General features: G+C 39.6%; 1 protein-coding gene across 2 annotated transcripts in view; it reads left to right on the forward strand.

Annotated features, from left to right (window-relative positions):
- The first annotated feature begins 1,314 nt into the window (after nt 1-1,314).
- Nucleotides 1,315-27,299, forward strand: part of chn1.S (chimerin 1 S homeolog) — a 63,849-nt gene continuing 37,864 nt past the window's right edge. Inside the window, exons 1-6 of one of the 2 annotated variants that reach the window (XM_018238891.2) lie at nt 1,315-1,449; nt 1,634-1,726; nt 16,108-16,146; nt 16,682-16,737; nt 19,600-19,631; nt 20,982-21,095. In XM_018238891.2, coding sequence (XP_018094380.1) covers nt 1,449; nt 1,634-1,726; nt 16,108-16,146; nt 16,682-16,737; nt 19,600-19,631; nt 20,982-21,095 — 335 coding nt within the window. In that variant the 5' untranslated portion in view covers nt 1,315-1,448. Of the gene's footprint in view, nt 1,494-1,633; nt 1,727-16,107; nt 16,147-16,681; nt 16,738-19,599; nt 19,632-20,981; nt 21,096-27,299 lie in introns of both variants that reach the window. The other variant, XM_018238892.2, reaches the window with a different exon arrangement.

Genomic DNA, 27,299 nt, shown 5'->3' on the forward strand with positions numbered 1-27,299 from the left:
TTTTTTTTACTGCTCAGTCCGACCATGTACCCTGGGCTGGAGCCAAAAGAGGTATGGGCCTAGGGTCCTAGTCCTAGGCATGTGCCTATTCTGCCTACTCCTAGTTCCAGCCCTGAATGCACCACTTCCAATGTCTTTCCAGGCCCACTGTGTTTTTGCAGCTTCAGGCTAATGGCACAAAGGGTACTTTAAATGACACTGCAGCCTGCTGGAAAGCAGCACCATTCAAACTGCCCCTATCTGCCATTCACCACTCTTATGGGCATTTAATCTGCTGCTTCTATCCAGCAGAAAACAGCATAAGAAGAAGATCTCCTGTCCACTTGTCACTGCTCATACGTAATATTATGCAATAGAAAGCTACATGGCTGGCACACATGGAGTGGTAAGAGCTGGACCTCTGCTCCAGAACTTAGCACCACTGTAGTGTTTTTGTGCCATGGTGGGTCAGCAAGGTGCCTGTGGATAAAATGTCCTGTGTGTCATATGCCTAAAACATTACAGATAATTAATTCCTGCAGTATTTACCCCTAGAGCTCATCCCCCTAGAACAGAATGTATTGACTCCTCATGCAGCAGGACTACAACCCCAACTAGGCTTGCCACCTGGCCGGTATTTTACCGGCATGGCTGGTAAAAATGACGATTGATCCCAATGTTATTAATGGGGAAAAAAGATAAATATATAAGAAGGCCGGTAATTTTTTCCAGAAAAGGTGGCAACCATAACCCCAACCCAATCAAACCCATGAGGAGAGATTAACAGAAAGATCCTTAAAACTGTCATGAAGGAGATGTCTCCCCCAAATCCAACAGTTTCCCACTTTGTCCTATCCCATACATGTGTTACAGTCTGTGTGATAAAATGGGGCCTCTGACATGCTGGAGCCCCACCTGTACCAGGTTACATGATGTCAGGCTGGACATATCTATGTATAAATTACACAAGATCTGAGAATATTCTCACAATTAAGTGCATAGTGATCAGTTATAATTAGTGCCCAGTGATGTAATTTGTCACACACCTTTATGAAATGTATTTATTATATAGAATATACCCCATAGTGTAATGATTTTATATGTCATGGAGGAAATCCTCCTGAGTTCATACAAGACAACAATATTGCCATTGTCTGTTCATATGCTGCTCCCCTTTGGTGCTTACAAACACCTTCTCTTCCCAAGCCTGCAGTGTGACATTTCCCTTTCACTTATGTATGTATAATTGTAAAAGCATATGGTGCCAGTGCCAGATAATGTCCCTACTCAGGCCATCAAGGGAGAGGGAGCAAGGATTTCCTGTTACCAGGGCAACACAGACAGCCGCCAGCCTGACCGCCGCCTCTGTCTGAGGAGCTGCAGCTGGTCATGTGGAGGGAAGCAAGATGGCGCCCAGGAGGTGGAAGGATGCGCTGTGAGCTGCACGATCTAGTTTCAGCCATTCAGAGAGTGAGTGGCGTGTGCCAGTGACATAGCCGGACTCCCCCGCGCCGGTACTTTCTATTCTTCTTATGCCTGTTCTTTCATAGATGAGTCCCTGTCCCCTGTCCTTGTGCACACCCACCCAGCCTGGGGACTAGCACTACATGTCGCCCGAGGGCTTCACTCTCCTGTGTCATTTTCATCTATGCAGTGGTCACCAGTCCGCGCTGTGAGTCTCCAGTTGCCGAGAATTCCCCCAAGGAGAAGCTACAACACAGGACTGCCATGGCTCTCACTTTATTCGGTGAGTAATGAAGCAATCACCAGCCTCTCTCTCATCCTTGTCTGTAAACAAGGTGTCAAGCCAGATGTTGCAAAACTACAACTCCCACAATCCATTGTTCATGCCCAGAGCTGACTGTTCTACATGCCTCTGCTTTGTTTATTATTTATCCCTCAGAGAGACCCTTCTCCATTGTGCTGCTCAGACTAATATCTCCCACTACTCCCATATACTCAGCTGCTGATGGACTTCAACTCCCAGTTCATTTACTAACTGCATCTTGCACTGGCTATTTGCAAACTGCATGTTATAGCACAGACTTAGAGCAGTGCTGCCATATGATTGGTTAAAGTAGAAGAGCAGGAGACACAAGGTTTTACCATATGAACAAGGGCAGTGCTTTTTATGGCAGTAAAGCTGTGTTTATTAACACCAGTGTAGATGTAAAAACAAAGGGCTCCTAATGGTAACTGCCCTGGTGCAAATAAAACATAGCATCTATGTTAGTAAATTGGCCTGATATTTTGTCTTGCTACATTGCTGGGCCTCTGGTGAAGCTTTCCTGATTGGCATCACTCTGAATGCTGTGATATTGCTGGGCCCCTGGTGCTCACAGATCACTGCTTACACTTAGGGTAGGACTACACGGATGATTTTGGAGTGATCCGACACTCTGCGCAAAAACGCAGGCGTCAAATCGGATGCAACGGAAATAAAGTAAGTGAATGCATTGTCGGATGTCGTGTCTGTCAAGTCGCGTCAGATCAACGATGCAACTTCATCCGACAATGCATTCACTTTCCTTATTTCCGTTGCATCAGACTTGACAACTGCGTTTTTGCGCAGCGTGTCGAATCGCTCCAAAATCGGCCATGTAGTGTAGACCTACCCTTATAGAGACACATACTAGATATGGAAGAACACAGAGGTACTTGATTCAAAATTAAAAATGAAGTTTTCCTTGTTATACAACAAAAGTTTGGCCGATGGTCAGTTACATTTTATTTCTTTTAGTAGAAGGCATTTATTCTCCAGGTCAGCTGGCTTCTGCTATATTATTTCAGTGGTCAGCATACCTCCCAACTGTCCCTTTTTCGGAGGGACAGTCCCTCTTTTGACAGCTCAACCCGCAGCCCCTCATTAGTACTGGAAAGTCCCTCTTTTCTCTGCACTGAACAGCCAGAAAAAGAAACAAAGTTTCTCACTTAATTGGCTTTTAGCACAGAGCCCAGAACAGCTAACAGGTGCAAATAAGATACTTTTTAACAATTTTGAGACACAAAAACACAGTTTAGATAAGGAGGAATATTTTCAAACTTTCTTAACCTGCCAAATTTTGTAAAACAAACATGGTAATTAGGGGGTGTGGCCACCAAAAGGGGTGTGGTCAAAAAATTGCTGCGCTACGTGCAGAAAAAAAAATTTTGGCCCTCTTTTTACTTCCAAAATGTTGGGAGGTATGGGTCAGGACCAGAAACAAATGAAAGAGAAACAGCCAAATGCTGCTTTCATTAGCAATTGTATTAACTTAAAAACACAGCCATTTTAAAATGAATATATGTTGGAAAGTTGCATAGAATGAAGCAAGGAATTAAGAAGGACCCGTTTAAGTTGCATAAGGCTGTATTTCGGAAACACTACAGCCATATGTTCGAGTAGAAACTAATAGCCAAGAGTTATGAAACTTTCCACTAAGCCTCCCATTTATAGACAGTCATATAATCCTTTTGATGGTTTATATATAATATTCATATGTTTAGATTAACCAGTCATATGATCTTAATTGAATAGCTATTGTTTTTGTCGTTATGAGTGCCACTCTGTTTTTTAGCAATCACTTGCAACTTAATTATTAGGTCCATCCAGCTCAATTTGGTTAGTGGAATATGGGCCCATTAGCCAGACTGGCTTCCAGCAGCTCAAGGATAATTTGTGAGTAAACAGTGGAACTGAGCTTGTCCTCCCCCCAAGCTATTCTCAATGTATATGACGTCCAGAGCCAGGGGTAAGGACCAGTTTCTGTTGAAAGGGCTGTGTCCACAGCCATATTTATTTACATTATTTACTTCTGAATTATGCACCCTTAGACTAAACTGTTTTTCTTTAAAAAATGTGTTTCTGTTATGCATTAAGACTTTAGGGCACATCGACAAAAAGGAGGCAGGGTGCATAGGTCCTTGCAGTTTGTTTTCTGGACATTCAGAGAGTTCCATCTCTCACTATACCCAGTACTGCTTGTTTTGGCACACAGGAGAGATAACAGGTGAGCAGGACATGGGCATCCCAATATATTATCACCCTTGTAAATGAGCCAGCTGGTTGTGTGAGTGTGTTGTAACTGTTACAGGAAAGAAGTAACCGAAGACAAAAAATAGCAGTAATCTGAGAAAGAGATCTATGACTGCACCCCCCCCCCATTCATTTCTTTTTTTCTGTCCATATGTCTTTGTACTTCACAAATGCACAGTCAAATAAACAGATGGTCTGCTTAAAACTATCTGTCACTATGGTGTAGGTCAGTAGTTGCTATCCAGGCCTCTAATGCAACTCTCACTTTTGAAAAATTCCTTCCAGCTCTACGGATATATACATATATATTTTTTTACTTTTAGTTTTAATGATAAAACAGAAGCACCCTCTGCTGATGCAAGAAAATGTTTTACTGATGTTTCTTTGCTCAGTTCTATTGCTTGTGTTACATCAAATGATATAACTAAGCAAAACACTAATTGCCTCTCTGTTGTAATCACATGGACCTTTTGTTGTGTCTCCAAGGCAACCAGGCAGTGTTAGACTGCTGGGAAAATATAGATGAGGATGACAATCACTGTGGTTCTTCTGTTATCCTAGCAGTTCTGCCTGCAGTTCTTACTTGTGTCTAACTTATTTACTCCTTGTACAAGGGTAAGGTCACACCTGGAGATTCGGGGAGATTTAGTCGCTCGGCCTCACAAGGAAACTTCGGGCGACTTCGCAAGTGCCATGCCGGAGGCGATTTCTCATTCTAGCAGGCGGAAGACGGGGGAAGCCGTTCGGGGACATTAGTTGACCCAAAAAAGAAGTAATTAGTCGCCGGGCGACTAAATCTCCCCGAATCTCCAGGTGTAACCTTACCCTAAGGCAAATGTACAGCTGAGAGGCACCTTAAAGCTGACTATTTAGGCAGAGTTAAAGACAAATTCAGAAAAAAATGTTGTGTGAAGACAAAATTTGGAAAATCTGGAAACTATTCTGTTTAAAAGACAAGTCATAGAAGTGGAGATGTTTGTGAATATGGTGGGAAATCCAACAATTTTACTTTTTTTTTTTTTTGTCTCAATGTCACCACTTTTGTGATTTTCCTCCTAAGAGTCACTGGATCACTACAGATACACAGTCCTTGAGCTGCACTGTAGCTGAAGACAGGGCTTATTTTTTCGCTCCCGGCAGCCTTAATCTCATGCTTTGTGTCGGTTTCCTTCATATTTCCTTTTGTGCCCTGTGGCAACATAACAAGGGATGGGTTAGTGAAAGTCTTAAGCAGCGTTCAAATTACAGGAAGGGATGTGCTGAGTTTGCTGAAAAGCTAACAAACACCACAACTATGGGGAGAAGGAAATAATCATCTAGTCCAATCAAAATTCTTCCTGTGCTTGTTGCTCTTGTTCTTTGAGCATCTCCCTTGGGTATGCTACTGCAGTATTTAATATGATATATTCCCAAGGGCCCTCCAGCTCTTGCTAACTACCTTTAAAGTGGGTAATTGTAGAACTTGGTGTGTAATACAAATCCTATTTAAATTATAAACTCTTAATAAACAAGGGCCCTCATTTAGCTCTTGTATAAATCAGTTTTGCATATTATCTGTATGTTTGATATATATATGTGCCCTTCTGTTGTACAGCACTTCACAAGTACTAGTTTATAAACCCTTCTCCATAGCATATTCCTAGGTATACACTGATTTAGCATAAAGCAGTCTAACTTAAAGGTTAAATTGTGAATATTACAGTGAAATACCTATGCAGGCACAACTTAATGGTATCTCCATTCATGCTTCAGGAAACATAGGGTGTTCCTGCACCAGCTATGCTTGTATAATTCAGCCTCAGATGTTTTGAAACATCCATGCCCCCGAAAAATGTGGGACTAGATTGGCTAAGAATGATCAGGAAGGTTGTGGCCTGATCATAATGTAGGCTAACACACATTTGAAAGACATTAAAGGGATACTGTCATGGAAAAAAAATTTTTTCCAAAATGAATCGGTTAATAGTGCTGCTCCAGCAGAATTCTGCACTGAAATCCATTTCTCAAAAGAGCAAACAGATTTTTTTTATATTCAGTTTTGAAATCTGACATGGGGCTAGACATATTGTCAATTTCCCAGCTGCCCCAAGTCATGTGACTTGTGCTCTGATAAAATTCAATCACTCTTTACTGCTGTACTGCAAGTTGGAGTGATATCACCCCCTCCCTTTTCCCCCCCAGCAGCCAAACAAAAGAACAATGGGAAGGTAACCAGATAACAGCTCCCTAACACAAGATAACAGCTGCCTGGTAGATCTAAGAACAACACTCAATAGTAAAAACCTATGTCTCACTGAGACACATTCAGTTACATTGAGAAGGAAAAACAGCAGCCTGCCAGAAAGCATTTCTCTCCTAAAGTGCAGGCACAAGTCACATGACCAGGGGCAGCTGGGAAATTGACAAAATGTCTAGCCCCATGTCAGATTTCAAAATTGAATATAAAAAATCTGTTTGTTCTTTTGAGAAATGGATTTCAGTGCAGAATTCTGCTGGAGTAGTACTATTAACGGATGCGTTTTGAAAAAAACATGTTTTCCGATGACAGGATCCGTTTAAGAAGGAAAAAGAGGAGACCGTGACACTAGGCACAGCACTTGGGAAAAGCAGTGCTGCTTCAAAAGCTGCTGTTGAGCTGCAGCTTTCAGCATCATAGACTGGTGAAAGCCCCAGCCTTCATCAGAGGTAAATTTTAAACAGCTGGGAGGAGGGGGGTACAGTTGTGGAAACCATCCATTACTGGGGTCATTCTGAAGAGGGATGTGATGGTTCCAGAGAGATATTCACCATGTAAAATTGTACAAAATCTGGTCCTTGAAAAAAATGTTTCAGATATATTTTGGGCAAGTTTGAAAATCCCATTGGGCGAGGACTGTAGTTTTATATTGATGTGGTCCTTGTACTCACAGTATGATCTGGTTATTGCCCCCTGCCAGCCCAATGTTTGGTCAACTTGATTTAGGTCAGTGCATGGATTGTCAAATTGGGCAAAGATTAAGCAGATCTTGGGCTAGATGAACCAAATCTTATGGTGTTCTGTGAACATGAGAGTAAAGGTGTGGGCACTTCTGTTGGACATGGGTAGTTTTCAAAGCAAGTTGTATATGTATATATGGGGGTTTCTGTGACTTTCTTTGTAACTTATATTTTTATTGAGATGCAATTCAAACGCATGTACATTTGACAGCATTATCATTTTCTTACAGTAGTGATCCAGTATAGAAATCATAGTTTACAGGGAAAATATTGCACAGTATAAAAAGAGAGAGAGTTTGAACTGGGTTGATGGAAGGGGAAAGGGGAAGTGTAGGTTGAGGGAGGGAAAGAAGAGCAAAGAAAAGAAAAAATAGAAAAAATAGTAGTTGTTACTAACAATGTGTCAGCCTGGTATCTCCACGTTTCTATGATCTAACAATAGTTTTGCATGTTCGTATCTGTCTGGGTTATCCCACATTACTATTAGGCTCAGGCAGTGTTTAGGCAGACAGATCTCTGAGTTCCCAGATGGACCAGACCTTCAAGTATCAATCATTTTTGTTTTGTAAGTATGCTATCCGCCGTTCAAAGTCTTTATTACTATTTACTCTGTTCATAACTTCTGAAATCGTTGGGGACCTGATTAACCAGCAACTGGGAGTGTCTGGGAAGCTCAGGAAATGGTCTACTCAGTAGAAAAGTGAGTTGATCTTTTGGCAGAGTATGAGTAGTTAATGTTGTTAGCAGCTTGTTTATTTCATCCCAGAAGTGTTGCAGTTTGGGACAAGTCCAAAAACAGTTCCTCCAGCAAGTGTTGTGATGATTAGGAAACATTGCATGTAGTTTGTCCGGAGTATGATACCAGAACATAAGCACCTTGTATGCGTTTTCTTTTTGTTTGGTGCAGGGCACTAATTTTTTTGCATTGGTCCAAATCGAAATCCAGTCTTCGTCGGTTGGTCGCTGTGTTAAAGTTCTCTTCCATTTGCTCATATACTGGTGTTTAATCAAGGAGTCTGACTGAGGGTCCATCAGCAATTTGTAAATTTTTGAGATCAAGCCCTTTTGTGGGAGGCCCGATAGAGCTAAAGTTTCAAACGGTAAGGGAGATAGTGATTTTGTTTGTTGTAAGTATGGTTGGGAGAAGTGCCGTAGTTGGAGGTATTCGTACCATTTCAGTGTAGTGGTAGGTGCTTTTTGGGTTAGGTTCATGAAGGGCATAATCACCCGGGTAGAGTTATCAAGTAAGTCCTTGATTGTAAATAATTTGGTCGTCTGCCATCTGTTGATAAAGTCTCAATTATTTCCTGAGGGGAAGTCTGGATTTCCTAAGAAGAAGGTATTTAGGGGGTAGGGTGACTTCAGGTTGTGTTTAAGTTTCGTGCTGTTCCATACCCGCATTGTATGCTGTGTGGCGTGCAGGAGTTCCTTCAAGTAGATGTTTTGTTTAGTATTAGACCAAATCAAGGAATTCAGGTGGGCGGTGGAGAATATTTCATTCTCAATATAGGTGGGTTCCCAGTGAGACCAGACAAGTAGTTGGCAGAGATGAGTAGCCTCGTAGTATTTTTGTAATGATGGAACTCCTAGACCTCCATGTTGCGTAGAGGTGTTAAGCGTTAATTTGGGCACCCTGTGTCGTTTGTTGCCCCATATGAATTTGTGGAACATCGCTTGAGTTTGTTTAAATGCTATTATAGGGAATGGTATCGGTAACGTCTCAAACAAGTATAAAAATTTTGGGAGAATCGTCATTTTAAGAGCTGAAATCCTTCCAAACCAAGAAAGAGTAGGTGTAGACCACTTCTGTAGGTTCCTCCTTGTCTCCTCCAATAGCGGAATGAAATTTAGGTCATAAAGTCTGCCATAGTGATGTGAAATTTTGCTTCCAAGATAATTAATACAATCCTTTTTCCACTTGTATTTAAATTTGGTCTGCAGAATGTCCAACGTAGTATGTGGTAAATTGACAGATAATGCTTCTGTTTTACTCATATTAATCTTGTATCCTGATAGAAAGCTATAGTTATCTAGTACTTTATGGAGATTAGGCAATGACACCAAAGGATTTGTGATTGTTAGTAACACATCATCTGCAAACAAGGATATTTTAAATTGTTCTGTTGATACCTTAACTCCCGTAACATCAGGAGCATTTCTAATGACAGCAGCTAAGGGTTCAATACTGAGTGCGTAGAGTAGGGGGGAGAGGGGGCAACCATGCCTGGTTCCATTGGAAATTGTGATAGGTGTATTTGACTGACCTGGAAGTTTCAGATAGGTTGATGGTGAGGAGTAAAGATTTTCTAGCGCTGTTAAATAGGGCCCTGATAAGTTTAGGTGTCTGAGGACGAACAAGTACGGCCAACTTAGGCGTCAAATGCTTTCTCCGCATCTAAGCTCAAAAGCACTGTGGGTATGTTTTGTTTCTGGGCTATTTCTAGTAAATCTATGATTTTCCTGGTATTGTCTCCTGCCTGTCTTCCCTGTATAAAACCAACTTGATCCCTATGAATCAGCTTTGGTAGTAATGGGGCTAAATGATTTGCCAAGATTTTGGAAAAGAGCTTCAAGTCGGAATTAAGCAGGGCTATTGGTCTGTAGTTAGTACAGAGTGTTGCATATTTTCCTTCCTTAGGAATTCAGGACAGATAAGATGTTAAAAGTGAGGGGGGGATCGATGTCCCAGTATGGAATTGGTTAAAGATAGCAACCAGTATGGCGAGAATATATTTAGGTAAGCTTTATAATATTTATATGGAAGCCCATCTGGCCCTGGAGTTTTATTGTTCGGCATTGCCTTAAGTGTAACGGCTATTTCTTCAGGAGTTATTGGCATGCTAAGTGTTTCTAAGTCTGATTCTGAAAAATTGGGCAGGTTAGCCTCATTAAAAAATTTGGTAAGGGGGTCTTGATCTGGCCCTGTAGCCGCTGATGTTGTGGGCTGTAAATTGTAGAGTTTATTATAGAAGTCATAGAAGGTTTTCCCAATTTGTTTAGGGTCATAAGATAGCTCGCCTGTATAGGAGAAAAGAAGAAAAGTATCCCCGTCTTCTTAATCAGAAAAGTTACAAAAGAATATATATTATCACTGTGTGATCTGTTTTCAGTTAAACCATTAAAAATCTTGAAAAAAGTTGATAGCCAGCAACAAATAACAACTATTAATCTGTCACGTGATCCAATATCTATGAATTCCCTCTTTTTATTTCATTAATTGATCCCACAAAGTGCTAGTGCTTAACCTCAATAAGTTAACATTAAATAGAGTAAAACTAAAACACAATTAATTTTCCTTTTAATTATTGTGTATAATAAGTAAATTCTAACTCATGAATAATTCATTTGACATTAATTGATAATTTACTAACAACCCACTAAAACACCAATAAGGATGGTAAAGTGCCACCAAATGTGATCAATTCACATATAAATTACTTAAAGTGCAATTATGAACATCTCTGATTCCAAGAAAAGGTAGGAAAAGGAAATTGGTAGAATGGTGGAGAAGTCCCATATTGTCTAGCTGATTGTTTTACTAACTGCGGGACCCCACAAAGGAGGAAAAGTCAGTGCTTCTGGAACTGTGGTCTCAATTCTATTTTAACTGTCTAGATTGAGAAGCTGTCTTGTCTAAAAAACACACAAATTCCAGAGCTTATAGTGAAAACAGTCAACAAGAATACAGATGAGGAATCTCCTATAATCTGAGCAGAGAGAAACTATTGGATCACGTGACAGATTAATAGTTGTTATTTGTTGCTGGCTATCAACTTTTTTCAAGATTTTTAATGGTTTAACTGAAAACAGATCACACAGTGATAATATATATTCTTTTGTAACTTTTCTGATTAAGAAGACTGGGATACTTTTCTTCTTTTCTCCTATACAAAATTAAATACTGACGGAAGTCAGATCCCCTCCTCTTAGTCAATTTTTTATATATCTGAAGTTAGATCATTCTTTTTTTTTTTGGAAGATAGCTCGCCTGTTGAGGTTTTAATAGAAGTAATTCCACTTGAAGCTTTCTGATCTCTAAGTTTTCTGGCCAACAGTGTGTGTTGTTTATCCCCTTTCTCGTAGTACATTTGTTTTGTCCAAATAATAGCCTTTTCTGTATCTTTCACCCTTAATTCTTTTAGTTGTTGTCTTAGCCTTAGAATTTGAGTCAATAGGGCTTCTGATTGTTGGTTGTGGTATTTCTGTTCTAAGGTGTATAATTGAGTTTGGATCGTATGGTAAGCAAGTCTGTGTTGTTTTCTTTTGTTTGCTGTTATCCCTATAATATGGCCTCTAATGGTTGCCTTATGTGCTTCCCAAAGTGTAGCAACTGACTCAACTGAGCCGTCATTTAGTCTGAAATATTCTTTCAAGGCTGTATCTATGCTTTTAACGTTTTCTACGTCATGAAAAATAGTTTCGTTTAACCGCCAGGTTAAACATAGCAATAGGAGAATGGTCAGACCATGTTATAGGATATATTTTGGTGGAATAGTCTAGGTTCAGGCAGTGATGCGAAAAAAGAAAATAGTCTAACCTTGTGTGAACTTTATGAGGGTTGGAGAAAAATGTAAATAAGTTGTTAACAAGAGGAGGTAGTGTCCTTCTGGATCACAATGGACTTGGTTCACCACAAACAGGCAGTCTCTATGTATTAAGATTGCCACCCCCGCTTTTTTTTTGCGTTTGGGAGGCATAATAGCCCGTTGGATAGTATCTTGAGCAAAGTTTGTGGGGTCTATTTGCATCAAAATGTGTCTCCTGGATAACGGCTATGTCAGCCTGTAAGTTTTTTAACTCTTTGAGAGCTAAGTATCTCTTGGCAATACTGTTTAACCCCTTAACATTTAAGGAAATTAATTTAACCATAGTGGCGATATAGTATTGAGTCGCTAATAAAACCAATATGGTGACTCCCTGTTAAGGAAACCAAGTCATTGCTATACATAGATTTACCCATAGGTATACGAACAGTATATGGCAGAACATGCAATGCAGACTTTTGAAAACATGCAAAACTATTAAGATCAACATTATTGTACATTGAATAGGGAGATATAAAACAGTCATGGATAAAGGTTGACACGATTGAGAGAGATAGAATTAGAAATAACTTCAAAAAATTACCAGTAATATGATATTTTGAAATGTTGTCACTAGGGCAGGGCACAAATCTGGTTAGTGATGATTCTGACTCAGTTCACAGGACTTGTGAGCCGAAATGAGCTATTAGCTCCATGTGTGAGGGGTGTAAGACAGTTGGAGGGGTTGCACTTCTTCAAAGTGGGTCGTCACAATCCCTTTTCGAGACTCAAAATATGTGAAGGGAAAAGCACCTATAAGTGCTTGCATTAAACTTCACATATATATATATCTGGTCGTCATGGCCATAGAAAAAACATAAGGTCAGGCATCTTTTGGTGGTGACGGACTTGAGGCAAGCCTAGGTGAAGTTGGTGTCGAAGGAACTTTGCTCCATTGAGGTTTTAGCGGTGGCCTCTGTGGAGAGGAGTGAGGTAGTGGGGAGGAGTATTTTGGTTGGAGGCCTAGCGCTTTTAGCAGCTTGTTCCCCTTAGCCGGATTAAACAATGTGTGCACATGATTGACTGTTAATTTGAAAGGGTATCCCCAACGATATGGAATCATGCATTCTCTTTTGAGTGATTGGTTGAAGCTCACATCGTTTAGCTAGTGTGACTGGTGAGAAGTCTACAAATATTTGCAATTTACAGTTGCGAAATTCCACCTGATTAGTATTGCGTGTCAGGAGGGATAGTGTTTCCTTGCTTTCGTAGTAATGGAACCTCACTATGATGTCTCTTGGAGGTTTGGTAGATGTCGGTTTAGGCGCTAACGAGCGATGGGCCCTGTCTAGGCGCCAATAGTCTTGAGGCTTGTCCGGGCATAAGTGGCAGAAAAGATCTTGCAAATATTTTGGGATATCAGACCCCCCTTGGTTTCCGGTATGCCCCTGAACCTTAGATTTTGCCTCCTAGATCTATTCTCAAGATCTTCGCAGGTGTCTCTAAGTTGTGCCATTTCATCCCTTAGGATAGAGTTTTCCTCCTCTAGGCTAGCTACCCTTTGGGCAACATCATCAGTCTCAAGTTTATCAGTGCATTCTCCCAGATCTCCTAGATCTCTCTGTATGTCTCTAACTGCAGTTGCTACAGCCTGTGAAACTGCTTGTGTAATGGTGGCAGTAAGTGATTGCTGAAGCTGTGTAAGCTGCTGTGTGAGTATCTGTATAGTTACCGGTTGTGAGGTTTCCGAATAGTCAGTCATGCGGGGAGACTGACCTGAATGTGAGTGCTGAGAGTTGTCAGATTCTGCCATCCGAAGTGAGGGATAGACACTGGGAGACGTGTTGGGCGAGCGGTGCTTTCGGTATGTTGCGTAGCGGTCTACGCCATCATGCGATAGGGCCCGAGATCCACGTGGTTGTGACTTCCTCAGGAACGGGGACATAGTTGAACTGCGTTCCGTTTTTTTTTCTTGCCCATCTTCGTCTATGACGGTGACGCTGTCTTTGGCAAGCCCAAGCAGTTCAGTTAGCGTTGATTATAGCTTGTGTTTAGGCCGCAAGAGTCTCATATAGGACGGAGCTCCTACAGAGTGTGTGCGTCCTCCATCTTAGTTGGCCACGCCCCCCGTTTCTGTGACTTTCATGCCCCTTTCATGCCATGAGTAGGATGCAAAGTATCTTTCCTTGATATGACCTATCTGACGGTTGAACTTTATGTGCATGCAGATGGGGTTACTACACAACCTCAATACTTGCCCTTGGATAGGGTCAAGCCACAATGATGCTGCTTTACAGATCCAGCGGCTGACTAGATCACGTGGTGCACATCATTGCATATAAAACGCCCAACCCTTTGGCAATTTCCTTATACTGTATGTTGTGTAATCTAAATGATATAACCCTTGCAGATTTAGAATGGCTTCTGGGCTTTGAATGGTATCTGCTTTTTACTGAAATGGAAATATCCTTTTATACAGGTACATAATCTGTTATCCGGAAAACCCATTATCCAGAAAGCTCAGAATTACTGAAAGGCTGACTCCATTATTATGAAATAATCCAAATTTTCAAAAACTATATCCTTTTTCTCTGTAGTAATAAAACAGTACCTTGTACTGCATCCAGACTAAGATATAATTAATCCTTATTGGAAGCAAACCCAGTTTATTGGGTCTATTTAATGTAAATAGATATGGTCTTTATGTGCATTAACATTTGAATGAGGTGTCTCTCTGCAACAGAACCCATGGCAACACACACAGGGGAAGGTGGCACCAACTGCTATTTAGGAATATGAGTCATAGGCGTGCTGCTCATTGAGAACCTATACTGAATTGGAGCAGAAGCTTTGTTTACAGGTCAGAGGATCCATTTAGTGCATGTGAGTGCAGCTGGTAATGAGCATATGCCTCTATTCCCTGCAGTTTAGTACAGCAGCAGATTGTTTGCACCATTTCCAAATATATATATATATATATATATATATATATATATATATATATATATATATATATATATATATATATATATATATATATATCTAATGAATGTTAACTAAGTGGCACATGGCATTTCTGACCACTAGATGGCGCTGATTTTTAGATTTGCCCTCTTTCCTCTAATTTCTGTAAATCTATACATAAATGTATGTATATTTATTCAATCAAATTAGCCCCAGTCCCAGTAGAGCTTAAGATCTTAGTCCCTCTTACATTCGTATACACTATGATCATTTGCTCCTTAAAAATGCCCCTGCTCCATGGAAAAGAACTTTTATCTCAATGACCACTTTGTTTCCTTTCACTGACAGGGTCGTAGTAATATTCCTTGAATGTGAAAGGACGTTTCTGAATTCACAGAATGCTATACTCAAAGCATTAGTCAAAACATCTTCAATATAAATGATAAAGAACTGGACTAAATGAAAAGCTTTTTAAGACAAATGCTTTACGGGTCATGGTACGCTTTAAGAAACAGTAACATCAAAAAATGAAAGTGTTTTAAAGTAATAAAAATAAAATGTAGTGTTGCGCTGCACTTCTAAAACTGGTGTGTTTGCTTCAGAAACACTACTATAGTTCATATAAATGAGCTGCTGTGTAGCAATGCAGGCTCAGGTTACACAGCAGATAGCAGACAAGCTCTGTAGAACATAATGGTGTTATCTGTTCTCCACTATTTAATCTGTGCTATATAACCTTTTTTCAATTTCCACCATTGCTACATAGCAGCTTGTTTATATGAACTATAGTAGTGTTTCTGTAGCAAACAGGTCCATTTTACCAGTACAGGGCAACCGTACATGATATTTTCATTACTTTAAAACACTTTAATTTTTTGGTATAACTGTTCCTTTAAGAGATCCAGGCATTATGGGTACAGGTGCTGATTGTGGGAGACTGGGGTCCTGAGCAGTCACCATAGACCTGTTTTGCTGGTCAGGCTTAAGTACAAAGGCAAATGCAACCACTGATTTATTTATAGGGTTGGATAATCATTGTTTCACTAATTCATAAGCTAATATCATCCTACGTGTAATATTAAGTCTTCATACCTGAATACCTGCCAGGATATATTTCATTTTATGGTGCAGCAGAATATTAATAATATGACACTATGGAATAACAAGTACGTACTGAAGTTCATTTGCAGTGCTGTTACAGTTATCATTGTAAAGTTGAATTATTTTCTCATACTACCTCATGCATCAGGCCTTTTCAAATTCTCTTGAGTAGGTTGGCAGTAATAAAACAACTCTGCTCCATAACAGATACTATAAGAAGTAGTACTAGAGTTTTTACCTATGCAGGCGGAAACCCATGTGGCATCACAATAAATTGAATATGTCTGATTTCAGGCTGAACAGTGTTAGCACTGGCTACAAATCACCACTATGGTCATTGCGGCCTACAAATCTCCAATACTGGCCCTGCCTGGTATTTCCCATAAGTGGAAGCTGTATTTCCCATTGGAAGCTGCCATCTAAAATTATTCACAACCCTTATTTTCCAAATCTGCTTAGAATAGTTCACCTGTGGGCCTGTTTCTTTTAGTTTAATAATTATCTTTTAAAGCAATTAAATTAATACTGCAATGCTTGTTTCTCTTGTAGACCACGATGAATACCGGCCTCCTGTATGGAAATCTTACTGTAAGTATCCTGCAGTGTCCATGTAGAACTTTATACAACGTGATCATTTTGTTCTGATATAATCTCTATGCAATTTTCAGCTTCTCACCTTTAAGTGCTTTGCAGCTCATGTTATCTGGATGTATCTGTATGTCTGAGCGGGTAAAAGAAAGTATGGACAAATTGAGACAATAGCAAGACTAGAGAATCGCTGTATATAGCAAAATGGAGTATGTCAGTGACAATTATCTCAGCAGTAGTGAGCAAAGGTAACACATTTTATCAAGCCAGTTGCTGTTTGCGCTTTTTATCTTTCTTGTCAGCAGTATCCCTAACAATGGGGAAAAAAGCTTGACTTAGCATATTGGATGATGCAAATGCATTTCCACCTTCCTGTTATACTAGATTCCTTGACTTCTCAAGGAGTGCATGGCCTGATGAAAAAAGTCAGATTAACATATGAGATTGCCATATACTGGTCCTTTAAAAAACAAAAAAGTTACTTTATTGTATTTTCTTAGTTTATGAACTCCAACATGTATTTTTTTCATTCTAGTGTATCAGCTACAGCAGGAGGCCCCTCATCCCCGGAGAATTACTTGTACCAGAGAGGTAAGTATCCTGCATCTTTGCTTTGCTTTGGGGAATTGCATTTTTTTCACCAAGAATAATGTTTATTTTTTACAAAACTGCATCATGCATTTTATAGACTTTAAGCAAATGGTAGTTATACAGCTCTATCACTGAGTATGTCTATCCATTGTGACAGACCATTGCCTAAGGCTGATTGGACACACAGCACTTATCAGCTTTCTGAAAATCGCCACCCCCCACCTCCCATTGGTATGATTGCAAAAGATGTTTCAGACCCAAATGCTCACTAAGGCAGCTGCCTTCCCCACTGATCAGGTTGGAGTGGTTCAAATATAGATGAGGTTTGGTGATAAATCCGTCAGCCAAGGACCAAATTGCACTGTGCATAAAGTCTGATGCTAATGACTCTTCATGGCCCCTTATAATTCAATAGCTATACAGCAGACCACATGGTCGGGGGGGTGGCAACAGGGAGACCTGGACGATGGTCATCCCTCCCTAGCCCTTTTCATACCTTTACAATGGCAGCACAGGAAGATCCAACGCGAGATGGACGGGGAGTTGGGATTGTTCTCACTGGGTCCCCTTAGAAGACCCCCCACAACCAAGTTGCATCTCTGGTAATTATATGATTTTGCCTCCTTTAAGAGACCCTGACAATAACCCAAGGAGTAGCACAAACTTTCAGAAGCACTAACCCAGAAAGTAGAGCAGGAAAAGAATTTTAGCTTTTCTCTCATTATGTGAGAGAGACTAGGACACCATGAATAGCAGTGAGAGCTTATAACTTTATATCCAGTGCTTGGAAGCTGCTACATTAGTTACAGTTCTTTAAAACCAACACAACCCCTGTGCTGGATATTATAAAGAAAAAAAGCCATGTGCAACTGGGTAGTTATGGAGGAGAGACGGCTGAAGAGGCTGGTAAAGGGGAGGGATCTAGAGTTCACCTTTTTTGTGCAGACATTTTATGAATCATTCATTGTCCATAATGCATCATACTGAAAACTGATTGGCCAGTAGTCTCCCTTTAAAGTAGCTAAAAAAACATCAGTTGACATTTCCTGCTCCCACATGTTATTGGTCATTTATTTATTGCACACACACTGAACATGAGTGGTTTTGTACCAGGTTTACGCAATACTATGACATCAGTCTGTGGCCTACTGCAAAGTGCTAAACATCATTCATGGCACTTTGCACTTGTTTTTTACACTTTGCACTGTTCATTGCTTTGCTACAGGTAAGGATGTCACATAAAAAAAAGTCAAATTCTGTGCTTGTGTAACTGTACATGTGTCTTCAAATTCCCATTAGTATCTGCACATCTGTTGCATTATCTTCCTTCCAGCTAAATGTTTCAACGCAGATGATTTCTCCTCAATCCATTTTACTGGATGTATCTGTGATTTTTGTTGCTTGCTGATGCAGAAAGCAAGGGAGTAGGAGTATTGCAGATTTAATTGAGGAAGAATCTAAGCAAACCATTAAATAGGAAAAAAAAGGATACATTTGTATTTGTTGTTGCAAAAATAGACATTCCGTCAGTACCGCTAAAAGGAATTTGAGAATATATTGTGATATTTCCCTTGTCTGTTACGATTTCCTTTCATTTATTTTTGATCTCTGTAAAGTGCTTTGTACATAATTGGTATTATAGAGATACCGTACTTACATAACTCTAGTAGAACTTCACTGCCTAGCTATGTGAAAAGGGAATTCTGCTTTTAAGTATATTACAAACACCAAAGGGACATTTTTACTATGGTACATAAAACCTGGAAGAATAAAAAAAATAGCACTTGTTATAGAGCCTGCTTGGCTTCTTTTAGCCATTGTTTGTTTGATCTTCAGAATAAAAGATCTCTTATGGTTTGCTAGAATGCTTTGTTACACATGACTATTAGTCTAGGCAGGACATAGGGATAATACCTGTGGTGTTGTTTGTTTTACCTGCTGACCCTACTGATACTAGATACTGCTGTTAGCTACATTAGGTTAGACAGCTTGGTGATTTGGGTTGCTTTGTTCTTTAAGTTTCAGTAATTGCATATGAAATAATCTGTTATATGGTATTTGTGTAAATAGGTTTATAATCCATTAATCAAATACATTCTGGTATTATGCTGACTGTATAGTGCTTATTTATAGAGCAACACAGACTTTACATATTCCATATTTACAGCTGTGATTTATTTTGGTTTCACTTCCAGTAACTATATAAAGAATATGAAGAGATAATATCTTTGGTAACAATTCAGGATTTGGGGACATTGCCACTGGGGATGTATCTGCTTAATTTCTCACTAACAGATTCATCTGATGCAGTCTGCCATAAACTGTAATAAGTGATACTGACACTAAAAAATAACTTTTTAAAATATGAATGTACATTTAAATTTACCTATAGGTCACGCTGATGTTTTTTGCTGAGAGGTTTGTTTTTGTAAGTAATTGTTAGTTAAAGTTCCTAAACCTGACTGTTTTGCCAACTTGACTGTCCCATCTCAGCCTGTCAGTTACAGTTTCCAATGCTAAAGGACTCCTGCTGCACAAATATGGCAGCCCCCTCATACAGGAACACAGGCAGACACATAGGTAATGTAAAAGCATTGGGCAATGTAAAGCCAATATTATGATAGATGTACAAGAGGCATAATTTCTGGTGTCAGTATTTCTTTACTATCTATTAGGGGATCTATTTTTAGTTTACACAATATATATTATTATTAGTATTAGCATGTATTTTTAGCGTGCCACCATATTTCAATATATAGATGGCATGTTTTCCAACCTGTTTATTTTAGCTTAATAGAATGATTGGGGGACAGAATGTCTTAACACTTTCCCAACTTCTCATTGATTATCTTTTGTCTTTAGGGTTTAAACAGACCAAAGTACTACGGAAGAGAGTAAGTAACACATTGAAGTCTAGTCTGTAGGAGCTATGAAACCCTATGTTTTAAATGAAAGAGGGTGAATCTAGACCTGTACAGTATTCCATTAAATCAGAATGTTAGGAGCAAAACTCAATTTCCTTACCAGGATTCCCTATGCTTTCCATTTAATTGAACATAAGTTAATCTTCATCACTTAAAAAATATTTCATGTAACAACAGGACAGAAGCTCCTACCCCGACAGCAACTGATATTCTCCCACAATAGCCACATGCATCATCAAAGTTTATACATCATGCTAGCAATAACAAAATATTGTGATTCCATTTTGATTCCATTTACTTCCATTTTGATGAACTATGTCTCCTGCTACCCTGGATTTAGGATAGTGGTAGTGAGACCTGTTGAAATTAATTAGAGAAGATATATCTGTCCAGTAAGCACTTTATGGGGCAAATTCACTAAGATGCGCCTGGCGCAACTTCGCCGCACTTCGCCAGGCGTAGTTTCGCCAGCGCTTCGCAAATTCACTAAAATCCGAAGTTGCGCACAGGGGTAGCGTAAGGTTGCGGAGTTGCGCTAGCGTTGTTTCGCTATATAAAGCGAAGTTGCACTAGCGAAGGCTAATTTACATACGGCGCGAAATTCAAATTTCAATGGAGGAACACGTATCTGCACTACAAATGCCTAGAAAACCTTCAAATCACCAAATAAAAATTTTATTTTGCCCTACACATGTGCCCACTGTCTAGGTAAGTTGCCATGAGTCAGGAAATGTAGGGGGGAGGAAGGGGAGCCCCAAAAATTTTTCGATCTTTTTCAGCCTATCAGCCATCATGTAGAAAACACGCCAGCGTTTTTTGGGACTTAGAAAAAATTTGGACTTTTTTTGAAACAATCCCTATCTACTCTATTGCGCTTCGCCAGGTCTGAGGTGGCGAAGGAAGTCTAGCGTAAAAGGTAGCGTTCGCTACACTGCGCAAGTTAGTGAATTTGCGTAGTTTCGTCGCTAGCGAAGATTCGCCTGGCGTAAGGTTGCGAAGTTACACTAGCGAAACTACGCCAGCGTTCGTTAGTGAATTTGCGCAGTAGCGAAAATGCCAAACGCTAGCGAATTAACGCTACCGTTCGGCGCTTCGCGCCTTAGTGAATTTGTCCCTATAAGTTACATTACATAATGTAGACAAGACAGCACACTTTGTGAGATAGTTTCCCTTAAATAGACCTAGATTCACCAAAAAGGTTAATTATTTTTACATATCACATTTAAAAAGAGAACCATGTTTGTCAGATTTAAATCCAAACTGAAATAAAGTTGAAATAAATAATCATCAAATACTAATGCTTTTGATTTGATGTTGTAGATTTTTTGGTATGATTTCAAGAGAGGAAACAGACCAATTGTTAAGTGGGGCAGAAGGAAGTTACCTCATTCGTGAGAGTCAGAGGCAACCTGGAACATACACTTTGGCACTGAGGTGAGTATAAATAAGGTGAGCTGGGACCATGTTTGGGAGATAAGCCCTGGGAATGAGAATCTCATCATTTCCCAAAGAATTCATTCCAGGCTGCTATTTATCACTTACATTTTGAGGTCCACTCCTCCCTATAGGAGCTTCTGCCCAGGCTTGCCTTACAGCTGAATGCAAATCTTATAAACTAAAGGACAGACCTAGGCAGACTCGTTCTTCTTTAGTGCTTTATTGCTTGCACAAAATGCAGATTACAGATTGAGTCTGACATGGCGTATCCTCTTCTCTAAATTATTTGAATCCTGTCATTTTTTTTATTCTAGGGGCAAAGGCACACTAAGAGGATTGTCTGCTTTCCTCTGCAGGCTTTTTTTTAGAGGAGGAAGAAAGTGGATCAGCTCTTAAACACCCAGTAGCTCAATTAAAGGAGAACTAAAACAACTAAAGAAGTAGACTAGAAATGTTGTACATTATGTTTTGGCTTCTGTACAGTCCAAGGCAACCACAGCACTTTAGCAGTAGAGATCTGTACCCCAGTAGCTCTGTGCTACTGTCAGTTACTGAGCTTAGGGGCCAACTCACAATATGCAGTATATACAGAACAGAAATATCACAATATAAGGCTGATTAGTACATAATACAGATAATTACTACATGACAGCACATAAAGGTGGCCATACACGGAGAGATCCGCTCGTTTGGCAACTGGCCATACACGGAGAGATCTGCTCGTTTGGCGATGTCGCCAAACTAGTGGATCTCTCCCCGATATGCCCACCTTAAGGTGGGCAATATCGGGCTGATCCAATCGTGGGCCCTAGGGCCCAAAGATCGGATCCTAACGATGGGTAACGGGCGGTTGGATCGTGGGACCTCATCCATGAACATATGCGGCCGCGATCCGACTGGATTTTTAGTCCCATCCGATCGACATCCAGATATCGATCGGTGAAGCCCTTCGGAGGGCCCCATACACGGGCCAATAATCTGCCGATCTGTCGGCAGCTTTTATCGGCCCATGTATGGCCACCGTAAAACAGGGAAATTAGCATTAGAATTTAATAATCAGCCTTGTAGCAACAACTTATATTACAGATAACCCTCATTTTCAGCTTGTAAATTTGGGACAACTCCAAAAAAAATAGCATCTCAACAGCTGCACAGAGCACACTAAGGATATGAGCGTTGAACTTTCCAAGATGGGGACCCCCTGTTTAAAGTCCTCCATCATTGCTACCATTTAGATACTAACATTTTAGGCTGGTACTATAAGTTCAGTATGTAAAATATGGCATTTTTAACCATATTCATTTTTAGGGTTTACTTCTTCCTTGGGGATCAGCACATAAAAGAGAATGTATGAATTCTCTGGCTGATCTCCTATTCATATAGCTACCTACAGGCCAATGCTCAGTCTATCATTGGAGCTACATGGCTGTGTGTTTAATAGTCAATCTGCTTTTCTCCTCCTCTATAAATACACCTGTGGAGGAAAGTGTACAATGGGCTTTATGTGCCCTTTCCCTTAAAGTGTGTTTTATTGATTGTAAGACTGCATTGTGCTTCTATCAGGGAAGATAAGTGAGGAGACATGTATTTCTGGTGATAAGCAATTGATAGGTAAGCACAGTATACAGTATATTAAATCATTGGTTTGTCAGTTATATAGCCTTGATTTCAGCAATATATTGAATAGCAAATAAGTTCTCACTCACACATCTCACTATATTAAAGCTTCATGCTAATGTTCTAGGACAGGGCTGTCCAACTGGTGGCCTGTGGTCCCCCTTGTGTGTCCCCCATACATGAAAGTCTGCCTGCTGTGATTTCTTAGTTTTGTGTAAACTTTAAAAGATATAAATACTGATATTAACTGGCCCCTGCATTGTTTACACCTCAAATTATGACAGTAAACTCCTGCATTGTTCACAACCTGTAATCCCCCCTGCTCTGTTCAAACCAGTAGCACCCTGTACTGTTCACATTTAGTCACAGACTGAAACTGTGCACATTGTTCACACCCCAGACAAATGATCTGGGTGATGTTCAAAGTGGTCCTGATCAGTTTCATTGTCTCCTGATGTATTCTGTCTTTCCTATGTCCCCTGTGTGTGCCATACACTGCCTGCCCTATGTTACCTATTTGTGCCATACACTGTCTTCCCTATGCTTCCTATGTGTACCATACTTTACCATAGAGTAAGTACAGTAGGGCAGACAGAGTATGGCACACACAGGGAGCATAGGGAAGACCGGTATGGCACACATAGGGAGCATAGGGAAGGCAGAGTATCACACACACACACAGGGAGCATAGGGCAGGCAGAGTATGGCACACACAGGGAGCATAGGGAAAGCAGAGTATCGCACACACAGGGAGCATATGGCAGGTATAGTATGGCATACACTGGGAGCATGCGTGTACCATACCTGTGCTATGCTCCCAGTGTGTCCCATACTATGCCTGCCCTATGTTCCCTGTGTGTGCGATACTCACATGTGCTGTCTTCTTTATGCTCCCTGTGTGTGCCATACTCTGCCTGCCCTACTCTGTACCCTGTGAGACGTGAGCCTAGTAGGGTTTGTTCTGGGGGTTTGTTAGCATTTGGAAATTGTTGTTAGGGGGCCCATAAGGTGTTTAATCATGTGCTGGGGGGGGGGAGTGCTATGTTAACCACAAGGGAGGAGGCCGCATATGGATATAAGTGTATGTTTATGGTATATTTAAGGGTATGACTTACATTTTTCACATATGAGTGATATCCGATATAACGATAGGATCTGTGTGTCTATGGCCACCTTTAGTATGTTTATTAGCTAAACTTTGGCTACAGTTCAGTTTGGCCCCATCTTTTAACAACAACAGCCTCTTCTTTTGTAAATTTGAATCAGTCTCATGGGTCTCTTCAGTCATAAGCCTTTCTGCTTGTCAAGAACCAATTTAAGAAAATATAGTGTGAACTTTTCCTATTTAAGTGCTTTTGTGGCAAGTAAATTTATACAGTCCTGTGCCAGTTCAGATGAATTTCATTTTTTAAAATAATAAATACGCTGTTGAGCTTTCAAACTTCATTGATGAAAGAATACAATTACATGATAAGATAACACTCTTTCTGAGTCTGGCCAATGTTTTTCATTCGAAGAAACCTTTTTTATGACTTGCTGAACAACACATCTTTTCACTCTTTATTTCCTAATATTACTCACAGCTTTAAATGCCTCATTGAATAAGATTTTACACTGCATTGCAGTCCTTATTCGTTGTCATGTCTTTTATTGCCCAAAATTCAAATGGCCAACTGCCCGCTGAGCCTCTCAGCTGGATTTCTCACCTCTTACTATATTAGTATTTGTGGACTTTAACAAATTGGAATAAGCAAACCTTTCACTGAAAGCCATATACAGTTGCTGAAGTCAACCAGCCTATGGCCAAGATGGCACAGATGAAGACTGATGGGTTATGGCCTGTGCTAAGTGCTCAGTATATTTTATATCGCACCATTAAAATAAATACAATCTGCATGTTATGATGACTACAACCATGGGGGCAACTGGTTATCAACTGCCTGTCTTCGTGCAGCACATACGGTACATAAATCTGTGCAAACACAAAAAATTTAAAAAGTAGCCTTCATGTGAAACCTTGGGCAAACAAACTACTGTTTAATAGGTAGCTTAAACCCTGTTCTGAAAATGGGTCACTGCTGCTATTTTCTGTATAAAAATATAGTTTATAGTTCTAAAGAGACAGTGAGACAGAACAAAAGCTGAATATAATTTGTTATGCAATTTAAAAGTTAATTGAAAAATAAAGTCTCATTGTCAGTTTGTTGAGGTCAGTGATGGAGCAGTAAAATAAAGACTTTGGACTGAAAACATCAGTCAACTGCCTACTACACAACATCAGTGTGCACTGACAGAAACAACATTGGCCTGTCCATGTACAAATGGGTGGATTTTGTCATGAAAGTACACACTAATGTCAGGGCGGCAGTTTTCATTGCATCCCATCATCTGAGAACCACATTGATGGGACTGCTTAGGCCTGATCACTGGCCAGGGGCTGATTTGGACTAGCGTGGCCAAATCATATATGGGTTTCAATATCTATTGGTAGAATAGCATAGCCTCTGGATATATTGGATGCCCTAAAATTAATTTGCTGTGGGGCCCAGTAATATCTAGTTAGGCCACTGGTTCCATCTATAACATACTAAAAGTTAATAAAAAGGCTAACGTTCGCTTTAAAGGGTTAAACTTGATGAGCAGGTGTCTTTTGTCAATCCAAATTAACCATTTATGTAATTTTCTACTGTCATCATTTTTTAAGTAAGTAAGTCACTGGAGTCTAGCTCTGCAGACCAAAATGAGATTTTTATAAATACAATGTGTTCCAGCTCACTCAGATTCATGTTGTGTCTATTGCTCAGGCTTAACTAGCATTTATCTTGAAATTACTGACTAGTTGTTGTGAAAGTAGGCAAAGCGAATTAGAGATAATCACATCTTTCCAAAGTTTAATTGCTGAATTACATGTGCATTTTCTACATGGTTCAGTTGAGCTGAAGTTTCCAACAGAAGGTAGTTTAACTGCAACTCCCCCATCATTATTTTAGTCATTTAAGTAGTGAGTCAAAAATTGCCCATATCTCCTCTTCATTGCCTTAAATATCCAATGGGGCTATGATTTAAGCCATTTGATATGATACAACTGTTGGCCATCAAGAGACTCTGCACTGATGTCAGTTTAAATACTGTAAAAAAATACATTTCAAGAATGTATAATGAACTTAAAGGGCCAGTGTTACCAGGGAATTTATTTAGGCCTTTCTTGGAAACGGTGCATCATGAGGGTGTGATGCATGTTGCATGTTATGGATGTGTCTAAAGGAAATATTAAGAAATATGTATATTAATTTTCCTTAGTTGCCCAGGTTTCTGTGTCTTACTAACTTTAGCATGTAATCTTAACCCTTTTGTAAGCAGCCTCTCTCCAGTAATACGCACACGCTTCTGTATCATCTTCCATGAAACTCTTGATAAGTTATAATACAGTTATACAGTAATTAGCTGAAAGGAAGTGACTTAGCATGATAGGTGTGGCATGATAAGCTTGGGGTGTTTCTAGAAAAATGTGTTAGTAAATCACCCTTTTCATAGAATCTGTCTATATTTTCTAAATTTTCTAGATTTTCTTTGTCTAAAAATATACTAAAAATATATTTTTTTTTTCTTTGTCTAAAAATATACTATATATGTATAACAGCATAAGTATTGCTCTGTAGCAAGTCCAGAATGCTCTGAAACGTGGGTTTCCAGATAATGGATTTTTTCTGTAATTTGAATCATATAGCTTACCTAGAAAAAAAATCTAAACATTAAAGAAAACCAATAGGATTAATATAAATTAATATATCTTAGTTGCCACCAAGTTCAAGGTACTGTTTTATTATTACAAAAAAAATTAAATAATCTTTAAAAATTTGAATATTTTGATTTAAATTGGCTCTATGTAAGGTTACCTTAGTGCTTTCTGGATAATTTATTTCCCGCTAATGGATCCCATACCTGTAATACCTTTATCTTAATTTACATTGCCTATCTGGCAATGGTCATAAATTTATGTTGTACACTATAAATGGCCAAGAGTATTAAGGCAATCATTATAAAATAAATGTTCTTAGTTATTAAATAATGATCCATGGATTTTAAAGACAGAGAGTGTGTGTGTGTGCATATATATATATATATATCTGTTGATTCCCAAAAAAAAAGATTTTTTTTGGGAATCAACAGATTATATGGACTGATGACTTCATATTGGCGCCAAAATTCACTGGTGGGGGTGGTTATTTAAGTTGCAACACAGAAATTGCACAATGTCCTTGAAAAAGGTTCCCAAGTGGGACCGAAACGTTGGATAATATGCTATCTTAATAAAAGAGCAAACATTCACCTTTAACCAGTGTGCTGATCCTTCATCTATGTATACAACAAACCTTGATCGTGCACCTCTGCTTATAGAGGTTAGAGTGCCGGCACTTTGGACATTTCTATATGTATGTATATATATTATATCTTCAGTATCCACACTCCAACAAAGCAATTTCAGGGGTGCACCACCAAATATCAATCATATACTCACAATTTGGAATAGCATTCCCAGGCCAGCACTTCCCTTAGCAAATCAAGTGTTTTTATTTTTCACAC

Source organism: Xenopus laevis, chromosome 9_10S (genome assembly GCF_017654675.1).
Source record: "Xenopus laevis strain J_2021 chromosome 9_10S, Xenopus_laevis_v10.1, whole genome shotgun sequence".
NCBI lineage: Eukaryota > Metazoa > Chordata > Amphibia > Anura > Pipidae > Xenopus > Xenopus laevis.